Source organism: Oncorhynchus mykiss, chromosome 4 (genome assembly GCF_013265735.2).
Source record: "Oncorhynchus mykiss isolate Arlee chromosome 4, USDA_OmykA_1.1, whole genome shotgun sequence".
NCBI classification, from domain to species: domain Eukaryota; kingdom Metazoa; phylum Chordata; class Actinopteri; order Salmoniformes; family Salmonidae; genus Oncorhynchus; species Oncorhynchus mykiss.
This window is the reverse complement of record NC_048568.1, coordinates 32052858-32072114: the sequence shown is the minus strand read 5'-3', so window position 1 is coordinate 32072114 and position 19257 is coordinate 32052858. Positions and strand designations below refer to the sequence as shown.

At 40.6% G+C, this 19257-nt stretch overlaps 1 protein-coding gene across 1 annotated transcript; it reads left to right on the top strand.

Moving 5' to 3' along the window:
- The first annotated feature begins 1529 nt into the window (after positions 1-1529).
- Positions 1530-19084, top strand: pla2g7 (phospholipase A2, group VII (platelet-activating factor acetylhydrolase, plasma)). The gene is made up of 11 exons (XM_021600941.2): positions 1530-1955; positions 2451-2578; positions 2684-2834; positions 3014-3107; positions 3222-3290; positions 8178-8352; positions 8723-8836; positions 14556-14647; positions 16225-16401; positions 17994-18142; positions 18279-19084. The coding sequence occupies exons 1-11, from the start codon at positions 1886-1888 to the stop codon at positions 18368-18370; spliced, it is 1311 nt and encodes a 436-aa protein (XP_021456616.1). The 5' UTR covers positions 1530-1885; the 3' UTR covers positions 18371-19084.
- Positions 19085-19257: the final 173 nt, after the last annotated feature.

The window sequence follows — 19257 nt, the reverse complement described above, 5'->3', positions numbered from 1 at the left end:
TGACGCTGCCCATGCTGTCACAGACGGCGGCAGGGTAGCCTAGTGGTAAGAGCGTTGGATTAGGAACCGGAAGGTTGCAAGTTCAAACCCCTGAGCTGTCGTTCTGCCCCTGAACAGGCAGTTAACCCACTGTTCCTAGGCTGTCATTGAAAATAAGAATTTGTTCTTAACTGACTTGCCTAGTTAAATAAAGGTAAATAAATAACAGACATTATAATGGCACAGATATAAAGATGAGTTCTCTAACTCAGTGTTTCCCAGTCCTCCAGCACCCCCAATAGTAGGCGTTGTTGTTGACCTGGACAAACACACCTCATTGAGGGATTGTTGACAAGTTGAATCAAATGTGCTTGTCCAGTGTTACAATAAAATTGTGTACTGTTGGGGGTACTCAAGGAGCAGGGTTGGGAAACGTTGTAGCTGTATCTATAGGATTACCACTTTGTTGAAAACTTAATGACATCTTACGTGGAGTACCAAATAAATGAAATAAATGACATCAACTGTTGCATTTACAGCCCCCTACAAGGGGGATGTCAAATGTAAATGCCAAACAATTAGCCAGAAAAACGTTATGTTGTGTAAGGAATATGACATTTTAATCCTTACTTTACTGAAGGATTGGTCAAGCTTTTCATTACATGCACTAATATATATACAGTGATAGTGTAGAAATGTTTTAGATAGATGTAAAAATATGTATCAGTGATAAGGTGGGTAAACCTGTAAGCATTGCCAAATTTGATACATTTTTTATTTTACATACACACACAGTGACAGCCAATCATTTGTTAATTTATTAATTGATCTAATTGATTTAGAATATTAGGTAACATCCTTGAAAGGTATACATAGCAAATGATCAAAAAATAATCTACAGTATTTGTCAAAATCGAACTTGTCTAATTGTGTAATGTATACTTTTTCAGTGTCTCTCTGGTTTTATTTATTTACTTTTCTGTAATATTTTGTTATTTGTGATATTTGCATATTGATCTGTACAATGTTTGTGTCATGCAATAAATATGCAAATAATTACAAAGCGATTGCCAACCATCAACGACAGAACAATGAGACCGATATTTCACCAGATGTATTAATGTGAAGCATCTGCTTGGTGTTTCCACTCACGACCAAATATGATAGTTAGAGGAAATCCAATGGCCTGCAGTGGGAGAAGATGGAACGAGATGGATTTTCGCCGACATTCTGCAAATGTTCTCATCGACTAAACATTTGATCTCAATACAGTTTTATGTTCCCAAAACTAGAATATATTACGAACAGAGTGGACTGGTTTTGTAGACGTTACCTTTTGCTAAATGTTTAACAAATTACGTTGTTTAGAACGAGTGCAAAGGCGAATTGAGTTTTTGCACACGCGCACTTTAGAGTAGACGTTCCCCAACAGAAATATGCAAATATAAAATTGTACGCGCCAATAGGATCTTGCTAGCTCGTGCTTGGCTCTGCCCACCTCCTTGCTTGGTTATGCCCACTATGACTCATTTGTTCCCGTTTAAAACGACCGGTTGTGGTGTATCTTGGTGTAGTGGTTTAGCTATACAAGCATCTTTGCTACTACAGCGGACAGAAGCCATGAAGACACGAGACCATGCTTTTTGAAGGCAGTCTGTAGCCAGCAAGTGCTAATGCTAAGCTAACCAGCTAGTAGCTACGTCAGTTGGTGCATCACTAGTCCCGATTTGTCTAACCCAACTCTTACTAAATGTGTGTCCACAGACAGTGAATGCACCTAGGAAGCCACTCCCGAATGACATACTTTTAAACAGGTTTCACCTGATAATGTTGACCTAGCTAGCTAGCAACCCACGAGCAACTGGTCCGTCTTTCTAACTAACTTTATCAGGCAACCTAGAGGTCGATGTACGCTAATGGTGGACTCATACAGTTATTAGCTAAGAAGATTTATCAGTGGTCAAGGACAGGATCAGGTATGGATACGTTACTGAATTGAATCGAACTCATTTGTCATTGGTAGTTGTTAGCTTTAAAAGGTAAACCAAATTATAAAAACTAAATAGTTATAACTAGCATCATGAATCAACGTTTTAAACTTTTGGCATCTATCCATTCCTAGTTACTCATGATAGCTAACGTTAGTCAATTTCGTTCATACTTGCTAATGTTAATTCATTAATGCCATGATCTAGTTGGTTGTAAATAAATCAGTCTTAACGTCGTGGCTAGTTAGTTAATGATTTATGTCATGTTTTAACTGTCAGCTACATATACACATTGAGGATCCAAAGACATCTTGCTAGGTGCTGGCATTCATCACATAATTTGACTTCATGCTCCTTTATTGGGGAACTGTAGTCTCTCATGTAATATACGAAGAATGTTGAAATATACTTCCTACGCCGTATCTACCATCTAGATATGTGCTTATTCATGCTGACTCAACTGACATTCTAATGCGTTTACAGATCAAAGGTGCACATTGAGTCTCTTCGCAGCTATGGGAAACTCCTGTAGCAACAACCTAGGAATCCCACCAGCAAAAGGGCCTAATGCTGTGGGATGTTCAGATTTCATGATGGATCATACTGTAGAGGTAAACAGTGTTGTTATTTTTCAAATTTTCCTACTAGCTAGTAAAAATTATCTTTCCCAAATACCAAATCAACTGGTAACAACCATTTAAACTGTCTGTCACCAGGGAACATTCTTTAGGTTATACTATCCATGTGTAGTGTCCGACAATGCTGAAAAACCAGACTGGATCCCATGTAAAGGATATTTCTATGGGCTTGCAGACTTCATGAAAATCAACAGAGGCCTGAGTGAAAAGATTTTCAATTACCTCTTTGGTAAATACTTTTATTCTATGGTACACATGACCATTTAGTTATTTCAGCTATAGTGATCCTGGAACATCGAACTCAGGTGGGCTAGATTTACAGTGTTGCATGTAGTATACAGTAGAGGTTATTAAATCACAAACTGTGCTTGAGTTGTTATAACATGTTGTTTCTGGTGTTTTATAAAGGATCTTTTAAGATACCTGCTGCCCTGAATGGCTCATATAAACAAAATGGGAAGTATCCAGTAGTCATCTTCTCTCATGGACTTGGAGCTTTCAGGTACAAACAGAAGTTTATTGTTCGCCTTACATGTACATTCTCTATTATTTATATGGACATTATATTATGTTATTATATGGACATGATCTTATGCCTCACCTCTTTTTCTCCCAGAACTTTATATTCAGCCATATGCACTGAACTGGCCTCACAAGGCTTCATAGTAGCATCAGTGGAACACAGGTACTCCACACTCTCTACACACACACTGTAAACACAGTCTCTGTCCACTTCATTCATGAAAATAGACTTTGAGAAGCGCTCCCTAATCTAATGGACAGAGGAAGGGATGAGATTCCAGTCGACAGTTAATGTTCTTAAGCTAACAATGGCATAGGACTCTCCATAAATACACAGACAGTCACCCTCGTATAGGCAGCAGGCGTGAGCGGCCTGCCTGTTTATCTCAGGGTAGGAGTGGTACAATGGTACAAACTAGGTCATCACATTTTTATCAGTATGGACTGCTGGTACTATATGGATAGCATAATGGCTGGTCTGTGGCCTAACCCTGTCTGTCATGGGGTTATGGCCCAAAGCCCACCACAGCCTATACAGGTTAAGCTTGCTGCTGTGGACTTCTGTGAATTTCAGCAGCACTGAACTGGCTATTGTGTTGTGTTGTGTTACACATTTGTGTTGTGTTAAAGATGCAGTTAAATATATTGTCACTCTTGCACCTAACAATGGAATGCAATGGAGCAGAATTGTCTGTTTTCTCTTTTCAAAACGGGTTCAATTTTATTACTTTTTTTACCTTACCACAGATCAGATATATTACACATGAACGAGAATCACTTGCCTCCAACCAAATTAATTCAAATTTTGAATAATTTTGAATAATTTAATCTTGAACATTTTTGACTTTCAAGTGAAACATCTCTATTTCAGTTAAGATTATTTATTTTTTGTTCCTGTGCAGTTGTAAATCCAACAAATACACGTGCTAACACCAAACGTTGGTTGGCTTGTCAGCCGTTTTATCAATCTGTAGGAATCTGGTTGGTTTGTCAGCCGTTTTATCAATCTGTAGGAATCTGGTTGGCTTGTCAGCCAAACGAGTGAGTGTGATAATGGAAGTGTTAATGATATGTGTTAGGCCTAGATAGACAATCTCAGACTAATGTACAACATTACTGTTTATCTACACTTAATATGTCATATTATATGTATGTATTAATGACATTTCTGTTTATTTACACTTAATATGTCAAATTATATGTATGTACAATACCAGTCAAAAGTTTGAACACACCTACTCATTTTAAGTGTTTTTCCTTATTTTTACTATTTTCTACATTGTAGAATAATAGTGAAGACATCAAAACTTTGAAATAACACATATGGTATCATGTAGTAGTGTTCAACATATCAAAATATATGTGATATGTATCCACCCTTTGCCTTGATGACAGCTTTGCACATGCTTGGGATTCTCCCAACCAGCTTCATGAGGTAGTCACCTGGAATGCATTTCAATTAGCAGGTGTGCTTTGTTAAGAATTAAATAGTGGAATTTCTTTCCTTCTTAATGCGTTTGAGCCAATCAGTTGTTTTGTGACAAGGTAGGGTTGGTATACAGAAGAGAGCCCTATTTGGTAAAATACCAAGTCCATATTATGGCAAGAACAGCCCAAATAAGCAAAGAGAAACGACAGTCAATAATTACTCTAAGACATGAAGGTCGGTCAATACGGAACATTTCAAGAACTTTTCAAGTTTCTTCAAGTGCATCAAGCGCTATGATGAAACTGGATCTCATGAGGACTGCCAAAGTAAAGGAAGACTCAGAGTTACCTCTGTTGCAGAGGATAAGTTACCAGCCTCAGAAATCGCAGCCCAGATAAATGCTTCACAGAGTTCAAGTAACAGACACATCTCAACATCAACTGTTCAGAGGAGACTGCGTGAATCAGGCCTTTGTGGTCGAATTGCTGCAACAACAAAAAACACTACTAAAGGACACCAATAAGAAGAAGAGACCTGCTTGGGACAAGAAACACGAGTAATGGACGTTAGACCGGTGTAAATCTGTCCTTTGGTCTGATGAGTGAGATTTTTGGTTCCAACCACCATGCCTTTTTGTAAGACGCAGAGAAGGTGAACGGATGATCTCTACATGTTTTGTTCCCACCGTGAAGCATGGAGGAGGTGTGATGTTTGGTGGTGCTTTGCTGGTGACACTGATTCATTTAGAATTCAAGGCACAGTTAACCAGCACGGCTACCACAGTATTCTGCAGCGATACGACATCCCATCTGGTTTGCGCTTAGTGCGACTATCATTTGTTTTTCAACAGGACAATGACCCAACACCTCCAGTCTGTGTAAGGGCTATTTGGCCAAGAAGGAGAGAAGGAGAGTGATGGAGTGCTGCAGGAAATGACCTGGCCTCAATAACCTGACCTCAACCCAATTGAGATGGTTTGGGATGAGTTGGACCGCAGAGTGAAGGAAAAGCAGCCAAGTGCATAGCATATGTGGGAACTCCTTCAAGACTATTGGAAAAGCATTCCTCATCAAATCAAATTGTATTAGTCACATGCGCCGAATACAACAGGTTTAGACCTTACAGTGAAATGCTTACTTACGAGCCCCTAACCAACAATGCAGTAAAAAGTAACAAGTAATTAAAGAGCAGCAGTAAAATAGCAATAGCAAGACTATGTCTGTACCAGTACAGAGTCAATGTGCGGGGGCACCGGTTAGTTGAGGTAATATGTACATGTCGGTAGAGTTATTAAAGTGACTATGCATAGATGATAACAACCATTTGGCCATTTGATTATTTGTTCAGCGTCTTATGGCTTGGGGGTAGAAGCTGTTTAGAAGCCTCTTGGACCTAGACTTGGCGCTTCAGTACAGCTTGCCTTGCGGTAGCAGAGAGAACAGTCTATGACTAGGGTGGCTTGTGTCTTTGGTTATTTTTAGGGCCTTCCTCTGACTCTGCCTGGTATAGAGGTCCTAGATGGCAGGAAGCGTGGCCCCAGTGATGTACTGGTCTGTACGCACTACCCCCCCTGAGGGGCCCCTGTGTTGAGGATCAACGTGGCGGATGTGTTGTTACCTACCCTTACCACCTGGGGGCGGCCCATCAGGAAATCCAGGATCCAATTGCAGAGGCAGGTGTTTAGTCCCAGGGTCCTTAGCTTATTGATGAGCTTTGAGGGCACTATAGTGTTGAACACTGAGCTGTAGTCAATGAATAGCATTCTCACATAGGTGTTCCGTTTGTCCAGGTGGGAAAGGGCCATGTGGAGTGCAGTAGAGATTGCATCATCTGTGGATCTGTTTGGTCGGTATGCAAATTGGAGTTAGTATAGGGTTTCTGGGATGATGGTGTTGATGTGAGCCATGACCAGCCTTTCAAAGCACTTCATGGCTACAGATGTGAGTGCTACGGGTCGATAGTCATTTAGGCAGGTTACCTTAGTGTTCTTGGGCACAGAGACTATGGTGGTCTACTTAAAACATGTAGGTGTTACAGACTCGGACAGGGCGAGGTTGAAAGTGTCAGTGAAGACACTTGCCAGTTGGTCCGCGGATGCTCGCAATACATGTCCTGGTAATCCGTCTGGCCTTGCGGCCTTGTGAATGTTGACCTGTTTAAAGGTCTTACTCACATCGCATGCGGAGAGCATGATTACATAGTCTTCCGGAACAGCTGGTGCTCTCATGCATGTTTTAGTATTATTTGCCTCGAAGCGAACATAGAAGTGGTTTATCTCGTCTGGTAGGCTCGTGTCAATGGGCAGCTCTTGGCTGTGCTTCCCTTTTGTAGTCTGTAATGGTTTGCAAGCCCTGCCACATCCGACGAGTGTCAGAGCCGGTGTAGTACGATTTGATCTTAGTCCTGTATTGACGCTTTGCCTGTTTGATGGTTCGTCGGAGGGCATAGCAGGATTTCTTATAAGCTTCCGGGTTAGAGTCCCGCTCCTTGAAAGCGGCAGCTCTACCCTTTATCACAGTGCGGAAGTTGCCTGTAATCCATGGCTTCTGGTTGGGGTATGTACGGTCACTGTGGGGACGACGTCATCGATGCACTTATTGATGAAGCCAATGACTGATGTGGTGTACTCCTCAATGCCATCGGAGGAACCCCGGAACATATTCCAGTCTGTGCTAGAAAAACAGTCCTGCATCGGCTTCATCTGACCACTTTTTTTATAGACCGAGTCACTGGTGCTTCCTGCTTTAACTTTTGCTTGTAAGCAGGAATCAGGAGCATAGAATTATGGTCAGATTTGCCAAATGGAGGGCGAGGGAGAGCTTTGTATGCGTTTCTGTGTGTGGAGTAAAGGCGGTCCATAGTTTTTTTCCCCTCTGGTTGCACATTTAACATGCTGATAGAAATTTGGTAAGACGGATTTAAGTTTCCCTGCATTAAAGTCCCAAACTACTAGGTGCGCCGCCTCTGAATGAGCATTTTCCTGTTCGCTTATAATGGAATACAGCTCATTCAGTGTGGTCTTAGTGCCAGCATCAGTCTGTGATGGTATGTAGACAGCTACAAAAAATACAGATGAAAACTTGGTAGGTAGATAGTGTGGTCTACAGCTTATCATGAGATACTCTACCTCAGGCAGCAAAACCTTGAGAATTCCTTAGCTATCGTGCATGAAGCTTTTTGAGAGAATGCCAAGAGCGTGCAAAGCTGTCATCAAGGCAAAGGGTGGCTAATTTGAAGAATCTCAAATATAAAATATATTTGAATTTGTTTCACTTTTTTGGTTACTACATGATTCCATATGTGTTATTTCATAGTTTTGACCTCTTCACTATTATTCTACAATGTAGAAAGTAGTACAAATAAAGAACAACCCTTGAATGAGTAGGTGTTTTAAAACTTTTGACTGGTACTGCATGTATGTCATTACTGTTTATTTTCACTTAATATGTAATATTATACATGTACTCAACGTTTTCCTATATCCTATTCATTAAAGCAGACTTGTGTACTTTTTAAAGAAAACACTTTTTTCAGATCTCTGTCAGCATTGTACAACAACCGAAAGGATATAATGTCAGTATTGGTGCCGCTGAACGATATCTATTTGGTGTTTTACTCTAGGGATGAATCTGCCTCTGCAACATACTTCTACCATCAAAAGCCTCAAGAGCCTGAGAAAGATGAGGCTTCGCCGCCTAAACCCAACCCCGAGGCCCCAGAGAACCTGGTAGAGGAATGGATGTACTACCGGTCTCTGAAACCAGGCGAGAGTGAATTCCCCCTTAGGAATAAACAGGTACACATTTGAATATGTCACATTCGGTGTAGTCATGTGTAGACCCTTTTATCTGCTTGTCTGAGCCATTCCTCAGGAAAATACATTTGAGTAATACATTTGTTTTATGAATGTGATATCACTACTGCCATAACATGGAATATTGCATGTGTATTATATTTTTACATTTTAGTCATTTAGAAGATACTTTTATCCAGTGCATACATTTTTGTGATTGTCCCCTGTGGGAATCAAACCCACAACCCTGGAGTTGCAAGCGCCATGCTCTACCAACTGAGCCACACTGACTATATTACTCCGCATTGCATTCTGTTAGGAAGACAATTTCATGTTTGAGAACTAAGCATAATATTGAACTGTCTATTTGTAGGTGAAACAGCGAGCTGACGAGTGCATAAAGGCTTTGGATACACTCATCCAAATCAACGCAGGAAAAAATATGGAGAACGTGCTTCAGACAGAGTTTGACTGGACGACTTTGGAGGTGAATATTTTATGTCTCAAATGAAACAATCAGTGACCAGCGGCTTTGAACCCTTTTGTGTTCTCTGCCGCTGGGAATGGCTAAATGAACTGCTTTTAGACAATACTCCGCCTACTCACAACACCACGTGAACCCTTTATGTAGAGCAGGTGTTTCCAATCTGGGGTAATCGAAATGCCGTCGAGGGTACGCCAAATAAAAATGTGATTCACATTAAAAATATATATATATTTTCCATTTATATTTTCCAACGGGGCTATACATTTGGGTGAGTTTTTTTTCCCGCCTGAGTAGCCTCGTTTCACTGCCAAAAATACAATTAAACCATCTAGTGTTCAACAAAATAACAACACAATGTCAAATACAGGTAGCCTAGTCAAATAATGAACATCCAATCATATTAACCGTTAATCTCCCGCGGGAATTCCACTAACGGTCCCTATGTAGCCAAATGTAGCTGTTGCTCATTCTGTTAGCTCGAAAACGGATAAATGGTTAAGAAATGTAAGGCCCGTGTCCATAGAGACACATACCAGCTCTACTGGTAGTACTGCTACTACCAGCAGTACTACATCTGTACCTGTCGACGACACAAGTTGTTCTGCGTCCACGAGCACATCCAATGCTAGAATCAGTAATTTTACATTTGTTGTTAGCCTAGCTAGCATGGACACTGACAGTTGTGAATCTGATGCAGCCGAAGAGCTACTGCCCCCTTACCTGGGAAACCACCGAACAACAGACAGGGACGTTGGACCATCGAAGAATGCAAATATGATGAGAACTACATTGATTTGTGGTTCATTTATATTGGGAGAGGTGTCTTTCCTCAGCCACAGTATGTTATATGTGCAAAAGTACTATCTCACAACTCAATGAAACCTTCACTCTTGCGCAGACATTTAAAACAAAACATGCCAATTTGAAAAATAAGCCATAGGAGTTTTTTGAGTGAGAATTAAGACGACTTTCGAGTAGTAAGACATGTATAAAAGCAACAGATACCATTAATATGAAGGGGCTAGAAGCGTCTTATATGGTGAGCTACCGAGTGGCAAGGACAGGCAAGTCTCATACTATTGTGGAGAACTTAATTCTTCCTGCAACTGCGAATATGGCTGGGACAATCCTGGGGGAAAAGGCCCAAAAACTATACAGACAATATCTTCATCAAACAACACTGTTTCACGACACATCAGTGACATGGCAGGAGATGTTTTGAAACAATTACTGCTTCATATACAAGCCAGTGAATTATATGCGTTACAGCTAGATGAGTCAACAGACGTGGTGGGACTGGCACAGCTCCTGGTATATGTCTGTTACGTTTATGGGGGGTCAATTAAGGAAGACATCCTCTTCTGGAAACCAGGATGGTATATTTTGAAGACAGGACAGCTTTGTGACATCAAATGGACTTTGGTGGTCAAGATGTGTTGGTATCTGTACTTATGGCGCAAAAGCCATGACATGGAGACATAGTGGAGTGGTAACGCGCGTGCAAGCAGTTGCTTCCGACGCCACTTGGGTACACTGCAGCATCCACCAAGAGGCTCTTGCTGCCAAAGGAATGCCTCACTGCTTGAAATACGTTTTGGAGACTACAGTGAAAATGGTTAACTTTCTTAAAGCAAGGCCCCTGAACTCTCATGTATTTTCTGCACTATGCAATGATATGGGTAGCGACCATGTAACCCTTTTACAACATACAGAAGTGACCTGGTTATCAAGGGGCAAAGTATTGACTTTCTTTTTTTTTAATTGAGAGATGAGCTTACAGTTTTCTTGACTGACCATAATTTTCACTTGTCTGAACTCTTGCATGATGATGAGTTTCTCATACGACTGGTCTATCTGGTTGATGTTTTTTCTCGCCTGAATGATCTGAATCTAAGATTACAGGGACTCTCCACTATATTCAATGTGCGGGACAAAATTGAGGCTATGATTAAGAAGTTGGAGCTCTTCTCTGTCTGCATTAACAAGGACAACACAAAGGTCTTTCCATTGTATGACTTTTTGTGTGGAAATGAACTCAAGCTTATGGACAATGTCAAATGTGATATAGCGCAGCTCCTGAGTGAGTTGGGTGCGTAAATACGCAGGTACTTTCCCGAAATGGACGACACAAACAACTGGATTCTTTATCCCTTTCATGCCCTGCCTTCAGTCCACTTACCAATATCTGCACAAGAGAGCCTCATCGAAATTGCAACAAGCGGTTTTGTGAAAATTGAATTTAATCAGAAGCCACTGGCAGATTTTTGGATTGGGCTGCGCTCAAGAGTATCCTGCCTTGGCAAATCACACTGTTAAGACACCAATGCCTTTTGCAACCACGTACCTACTGTATGTGAGAGTGGATTCTCGGCCCTCACTAGCATGAAAACTAAATACAGGCAAAAACTGTGTGGAAAATGATTTAAGACTGAGACTCTCTCCAATCCAACCCATCATTGCAGATTTACATTTGAAGTTGGAAGTTTACCTACACTTACGTTGGAGTCATTAAAACTTGTTTTTCAACCACTCCACAAATTTCTTGTTGACAAACTATAGTTTTGTCAAGTACTTATGCATGACACAAGTAATTTTTCCAACAATTTTTTACAGACAGATTATTTCACATATAATTCACTGTATCACAATTCCAGTGGTCCAGAAGTTTACATGCACTAAGTTGACTGTGCCTTTAAACAGCTTGGAAAATTCCAGAATATGATGCCATGGCTTTAGAAGCTTCTGATAGGCCTTGCACATCATTTGAGTCAATAGGAGGTGTACCTGTGGATGTCTTTCAAGGCCTACCTTCAGTGCCTCTTTGCTTGACATCATGGGGAAAATTCAGCCAAGACCTCAGAAAAATTATTGTAGACCTCCACAAGTCTAGTTCCTCCTTGGGAGCAATTTCCAAACGTCTGTGAAGGTACCACGTTCATCTGTGCAAACAATAGTACGCAAATATAAACACCATGGGACCACGCAGCCGTCATACCGCTTAGGAAGGAGACGCGTTCTGTCTCCTAGAGATGAACGTGCTTTGGTGCGAAAAGTGCAAATCAATACCAGAACAACAGCAAAGGACCATGTGAAGATGCTGGAGGCAACGGGTACAAAAGTATCTATATCCACAGTAAAACGAGTCCTACATCGACATAACCTCTAAGGCCGCTCAGCAAGGAAGAAGCCACTGCTCCAAAACCACCATAAAAAAGCCAGACTACGGTTTGCAACTGCACATGGGGACAACGATCATACTTTTTGGAGAAATGTCCTCTGGTCTGATGAAACAAAAATAGAACTGTTTGGCCTTAATGACCATTTATGTTTGGAGGAAAAAGGGGGAGGCTTGCAAGCCGAAGAACACATCCCGACCGTGAAGCATGGGGGTGGCAACATCATGTTGTGGGGGTGCTTTGCTGCAGGAGGGACTGGTGCACTTCACAAAATAGATGGCATCATGAGGGAGGAAAATGATGTGGATATATTGAAGCAACATCTCAAGGCATCAGTCAGGAAGTTAAAGCTTGGTCGCAAATGGGTCTTCCAAATGGACAATGACCAAGCATACTTCCAAAGTTGTGACAAAAGGGCTTAACCTCTCTAGTGTATGTGGGACGCTGGCCAACATCCAGTGAGATTGCAGAGCGCCAAATTCAAATACAGAAATGGTAATTATAAAAATTCAGAAAAGATACAACTATTTTACATAGGTTTAAAGATTAACTTCTTGTGAATCCAACCACGGTGTCAGATTTAAAAAATGCTTAACGGCGAAAGCATACCTTAACAATTATTTGAGAACAAAGCCCAGCAGACAAATCATTACAAACAGTAACCAGCCAAGTAGAAGAGTTACACAAGTCAGAAATAGAGATCAAATTAATCACTTACCTTTGATGATCTTCATATGTTTGTACTCAGAAGACATTCATTTATTCAATATATGTTCCTTTTGTTCGATAAAGTCTCCCTCTATATCCGAAAACCTCTGTTTTGTTTGCGCGTTTTCTTCAGTAATCCACAGGCTCAAACGCAGTCACAACAGGCAGACAAAAATCCAAATTGTATCCGTAAAGTTCATAGAAACATGTCAAACAATGTTTATATTCAATCCTCAGGTTGTTTTTAGCCTAAATAATCGATCATATTTCAACCGGACAATAACGTTGTCAATATAAAAGGTAAACAAGAAAGGCACTCTCTCGGTCGTGCGCATGAAAAAGCTCTGTGACACGGCAGGGTCCACTCATTCAGACTGCTCTTACTCCCTAATTTTTCAGAATACAAGCCTGAAACAATTTCTAAAGACTGTTGACATCTAGTGGAAGGCATAGGAACTGCATTTTGAGTCCTAAGTCAATGGATACTGTAATGGCATTGAATAGAAAACTACAAACAAATCCATTCAGGAAGTAGGATTTTTTTTTCTCAGGTTTTTGCCTGCCAAATCAGTTCTGTTATACTCACAGACATTATTTTAACAGGTTTGGAAACTTTAGAGCGTTTTCTATCCAAATCTACTAATTATATGCATATCCTATCTTCTGGGCCTGAGTAGAAGGCAGTTTAATTTGGGCAATCTTTTCATCCAAAATTCCAAATGCTGCCCCCCTACCCTAGAGAAGTTAAGGACAACAAAGTCAAGGTATTGGAGTGACCATCACAAAGCCCTGACCTCAATCCTATAGAAGATTTGTGGGCAGAACTGAAAAGGCGTGTGCGAGCAAGGAGGCCTACAAACCTGACTCAGTTACACCAGCTCTGTCAGGAGGAATGGGACACAATTCACCCAACTTATTGTGGGAGGCTTGTGGAAGGATACCCGAAACGTTTGACTCTAGTTAAACAATTTAAAGGCAATACTATCAAATGCTCATTGAGTATATGTAAACTTCTGACCCACTGGGAATGTGATGAAAGAAATTAAAGCTGAAGTAAATCATTCTCTCTACTATTATTCTGACATTTCACATTCTTAAAATAAAGTGGTGATCCTAACTGCCCTAAGACAGGGAATTTTTACTTGGATTGAATGTCAGGAATTGTGAAAAACTGAGTTTAAATGTATTTGGTTAAGGTGTATGTAAACTTCTGACTTCAACTGTATGTGCATCCTTTCAAACACACCCTTCTCATTAATCTGTGGTGAGTTATTCACAATGTTTGATGAACAAATAAAGTTTTATATGTAAGATGGCTAAATAAAGAGCAATGTGATTGATTATTATTATTTGTGACCTGTTCCTATAAGAGCTCTTTATCACTTCCTATGAGCCGGGTTGTGACACAAACTCACACTCATTGTTCTGTTTAATAATTGTATTGTATAGTGTGTGTATGTGGCAAGCTTACAATGATGGCAAAAACAACATTTGAGAGTGCGCTGACCCTAGAGGGGGTACGAAGCTGGAGGTTGAATGTTTGAAGAGGTACGGGACTATAAAAAGTTTGGGAACCACTGATGTAGAGCAAACTAAAGAAACAAGGCCACCTGTTTTTAATTTGTTGAATGACAGTTTTGATAACTCTTTAGACATATTCCTCCACATTAGATAAAAAACAGGCCCTACAAGTTGTGCATGTTGGCTGAAAGTTCGATTGGTATTCGGTCATCTCGTGTTCAAACCTTTAGTACAATTACTTTTTCTGCTGTTTGAATCCTATCCGGTGTTACTGGTAATGAATGACATCACCCTGTATCTTCCCTCTTCCCCAGAACTCTATGGACTTGTGCCGGATAGCGGTGATGGGCCATTCTTTTGGGGGAGCAACAGTGGTAGAAGCCCTCTGCAAAGACGTCAACTTCAAGTAAGAGTTACCCCTCTCAATTTCATCACATTCAAAGTCGCTTCAGTTTTCACATCTTCATAACATTTTCCTCTCTACTAAAGTCTAATCAATTTCATTAAATGGCACATTAAGATGATGGTTCAAAATGTTTCCTTGGAACATGGTGCTTGAATAAAATAAAATAAAATTGTATTTGTCACACGCGCAGAGTACATCAAGTGTAGACTTTACCTTGAAGAAGATAAGAAAAATTCAAATAGATAAAAGTAAATAGTAACGCAATAAAACACCAGAGTTGTGACTTTGATTCCCCCCCGGCCCCATATTTTATACTGAAAATAATACACACTACACAGTGTCGCTTTTTATAAAAATATCTACTAAATTAGTATTTCTTAAACCTCAATGTGATGTTGCAGACCAGTCCCATCGTGGAAATTCAACACCTTGTCGTGGAAATTACCACCAGGGACACCTGAAGTCAATCTTGAATGAGTCATTGTTTATTAACAGCAAGCTGGAGAGCTCACAGTCAAACTTAGATGCATAAAGTGCCGGTCTGAACTGAGCTCTGTCGGCGCAGTCCCGTTTGTTCTCTTGTATACTGCTAACACAGACAAGTTATATTTGCATGGTTCATAGGGTTGGTTCCTGCATGTGTCTGGCACTGTCTCCTATCTTAAACAACATATTCTGCCAGATGGTCCTAAGGAGGGGGAGATGTCACCTCTCATATCTTTACCAAGCATAGGCAGGAACCAAGGATTATTTATGACATGAAAAATAAGAACATTTTCAAGGATGTCTCTTCACACAATAACATTTTCCATCACATCCCTCAGATGGTTGTTGGCGTACATCAATGAAGTCTGTTTTTCTAGTGCTAGAGAAGTACCTAGCTCTCTTGCTAAATTAACCCAGTGGTGTAAAGTACTGTTGTAGAAATACTTTACAGTACTACTTAAGTTGTTTTTTGGGGTATCAGTACTTTACTTTACTATTAATATTTTTGACTACTTTTACTTCACGACATTCACTTCACTACACTCCTTACATTTTCCTTGACACATAAAAGTACTCGTTACATTCTGAATGCCTAGCAGGGCAGGAAAATGGTCCAATTCATGCACTTATCAAAATTATACCTGGTCAACCCTACTGCCTCTGATCTGGCGGACGCTCTAAACACAAATGCATCATTTGTAAATGATGTTTGAGTGTTGTTGTGCCCCTTGCTATCCGTACATTTTTAAAACAAGAAAAGGGTGCCGTTTACTTTGCTTAATATAAGAAATTTGAAATTATTTATACTTTTACTTTTGATACTTAAGTATATTTAGAACCAAATACTTTTAGACTTTTACTTGAGTAACTTTCTATTAACGTGTCTATACTTTTTCCACCACTGAAATGACCATATTATACTATTGCAGCAACCTTAACATAACATCTAGAAACCTCGTCAAGAGGTTCAGATCTCTTGGCGTAACAGATAAGATGTTGGGTTGACAGTTGCTGGACCCAGGATCGAGTCCTGGTTGGGGCATCCCCCCGAACTCACAATATTATTTGCATATTTATGTTGATCTCCTCAGGTGTGGCATTGCCTTGGACGCATGGATGTTCCCCCTGGATGAAGAGATCTATGTCAGGGTAAAGCAGCCCATCTTCTTCATTAACTCTGAGAAGTTCCAGTGGGCCGGGAACATCAGTCGCATGAGGAAACTGGACTCCTCCTCCACCTCCATGCAGAGGAAAATGATCACCATCAAGTATGGAAAGAGTATACATTCACTGTTACTGAGATGACAATGTGAAAGACGATAGATTAGTAGATTTTGTTTCCACACCTATAGACTGATTGGTTGTTTAGCAAACCGATCCGTGCGCACCTATGGGGCAAAACGGACACAGTTGGCTTAAATTGTTGTAAGCTGTCTTTGGTCTCCAATGTTTATTGAAAACATAAATAAATTTGCAGTCTCAAATACATTTTATAATTGTTGGTTAGCTAGCTAGTGAATTTTAGCCATTTAGCGCGGTGGTTCCCTTTTGATTAGCCATATCAGTCAAAACAAGAGAAGGTGTCAAGAACCAGATGAAATGAGCCACTTTGTCATTCTTGCGAGTAATCTGGCTGTCCAGAATCAAAACAACCTCTCCCTCAACGTGATCAAGACAAGGGAGGTGATTGTGGACTACAGGAAAAGAAGGACCGAGCATGCCCCCATTCTCATTGACGGGGCTGTAGTGGAGCATGTTGAGAGCTAAGACAGTCGTGAAGAGGGCACGACAAAGCCTTTCAGTCTCCTAGGATCTTCAAAAGGTTCTACAGCGGCACCATCAAGATTATCTTGACTGGTTGCATCACTGCCTGGTATGGCAACCGCTCAGCCTTTCGACGTACGGCCCAGTACATCACTGGGGCCAAGCTTCCTGCCATCCAGGACCTCTATGTCAGGGGGTGTCAGAGGAAGGCCATAAAAATGGTCAGATTCCAGCCACCCTAGTCACAGACTGTTCTCTCTGCTACTGCACGGCAAGAGGTACCGGAGCGCCAAGTCTTGGTCCAAGAGGCTTCTAAACAGCTTCTACCCTCAAGCCATAAGACTCCTGAACAGCTAATCAAAGGGCTACTCAAACCCCTCTTTTACGCTGCTGCTACTCTGTTTATTATCTATGCATAGTCACTTTAACTCTACCTGCATGTACATATTACCTAAATTACCCAGTGCCCCCGCACATTGACTCTGTACCGGTACCCCCTGTATATAGCCTCGCTATTGTTATTTTACTGCTGCTCTTTATTTTTTAATGAACACCTGTTTTCATAACTTCTTAAAGCATTGTTGGTTAAGGGCTTGTAAGTAAGCATTTCAATGTAAGGTCTACACCTCTTGCATTCGGCGCATGTGACAAATCAAATTTGATTGGACTCCTGTCCCATGGAAGCACTCACATCGTTTTCGTGATGTTGTCGGCTCAGCCCTCTCTTTGGTCCAGTTGAGTAATGCAAGAGAACAAACAAGCACCCTTACTGAATCTGCTTTCCTGCTGGCCTTTATAACTCGTGTCAGGCACTTACAATGCCACTTCCTGATTTTGAAACCAGTATGGGTGCAATAAATACCTCCGTTGTTTATTGCCTTCCAAGGAGGATCTTTTCACTTTTTAAATGGTTTCAGTTCACCATTCAAAGAACACAGTTGCCTCAATTGTTATGCGAGGGGCACATCATGACGTAAAAAATATATTCTGTAGCTAACCGTTTCTCAGGGGGTTGGGTTAAGAATTGTTTTATTTATTTAATCTGAAAATGACAATGGACACTTGAGTAATCTTATATTCTCCTCTTCCCCCACAGGGGAACCGTTCACCAGAGCTTCCCAGACTTCACCTTCCTGACTGGCAACTGGATAGGGAAGATCCTGAAGCTGAAAGGAGAGATCGACCCTCAGGTCGGCATCGATCTCTGTAATAGAGCATCGCTAGCATTCCTGCAGAGACATCTAGGTAAGGATCTGTACAGAGTTCATTTGGTTCAACAGGTGCATCAGACATGTCCAAATGTCATTCTGCGTGCAGAAGCTTTTTTTCTTCGATTTTGTAAAACAGGAATGTGTCAAACGGGTTTGCCTTTGTTTTGCAGGTTTGGATAAAGACTTCAATCAATGGGACCATCTGATAGAGGGCAAGGACCACAACCTCATTCCAGGCACCAATGTTACTGAAATATCTTAGTTCAGTTCCATCTGCGCTATGGACCTCAGAGGGATGCATGGTTTCCAGCCAATTCCACTAACTCAAAGTGCCAATATTTATTGCACTGAGCCTTGAATGTAGTTTCAATCATGGATTTGTCAAATAGAGCACAGTGCTTTCTACTACAGTCAGTCTTCACCAGTACCAAATTATGATTGCTTGGAGAGGTATACTGTATCTCCAAGTAATGTCAAGCTAATCAAGTTTTACGGTTTTGTAGGAACACTGCACTCAACAGTATCTATGTACCTGAACTAATTATGGTTGTAGTGTATAACATTTTACACCTGTATGGGATATTAAGTCCATTTTGAAAAGGCAGGAGTCTTTGGAAATATAATTCCAAGACTTCCAGTTTATGACCCCTAGATGGTTAATTTATGTATCTAGCATGATTGCACAGATTGAAGCAAAATACTACTTGAAAAGACGCAACAGAAATAGCAAATTGATGACAATAGTCACAAGGATGAAATGTTTGATTCCTTTGAACCAGCTCCATAAATGTGCCTTAATCTACCTGTGTCATATTCATTAGGCACTAAAACAACCTGAACACTCATTTCAGTTGTTTGGCACACAAATACAGCCTTGGATCACTCAAATGTTTCAATTCTGAAATACTTTCATTTCTACACTACTGTAATCCAATGCATCTGATTTGTATACAACTATAAATGATGGATACTGTGAGTCCTTGATCAATTATTCTGTGGGGAGAAATTAGCATAATGGCCTATGTGAAGATGAACCATCTCTAGTAATGTTCTGGAATGTCACCAAATAATGCAAACAGCATTGACACGACATTGTAGTAGTGGTGGTGTTGCAAGATTGTTTTTAGTCATAGCTGCTGGTAGGACAAA

Excerpts from the sequence above, each read along its gene's own strand:
- pla2g7 (XM_021600941.2), top strand. The coding sequence starts at position 1,886 with ATGTACGCTAATGGTGGACTCATACAGTTATTAGCTAAGAAGATTTAT. Across the intron at positions 2,579-2,683 it reads TGATGGATCATACTGTAGAG|GGAACATTCTTTAGGTTATA; the intron begins GTAAACAGTGTT and ends GTCTGTCACCAG. Across the intron at positions 18,143-18,278 it reads ATTCCTGCAGAGACATCTAG|GTTTGGATAAAGACTTCAAT; the intron begins GTAAGGATCTGT and ends TTTGTTTTGCAG.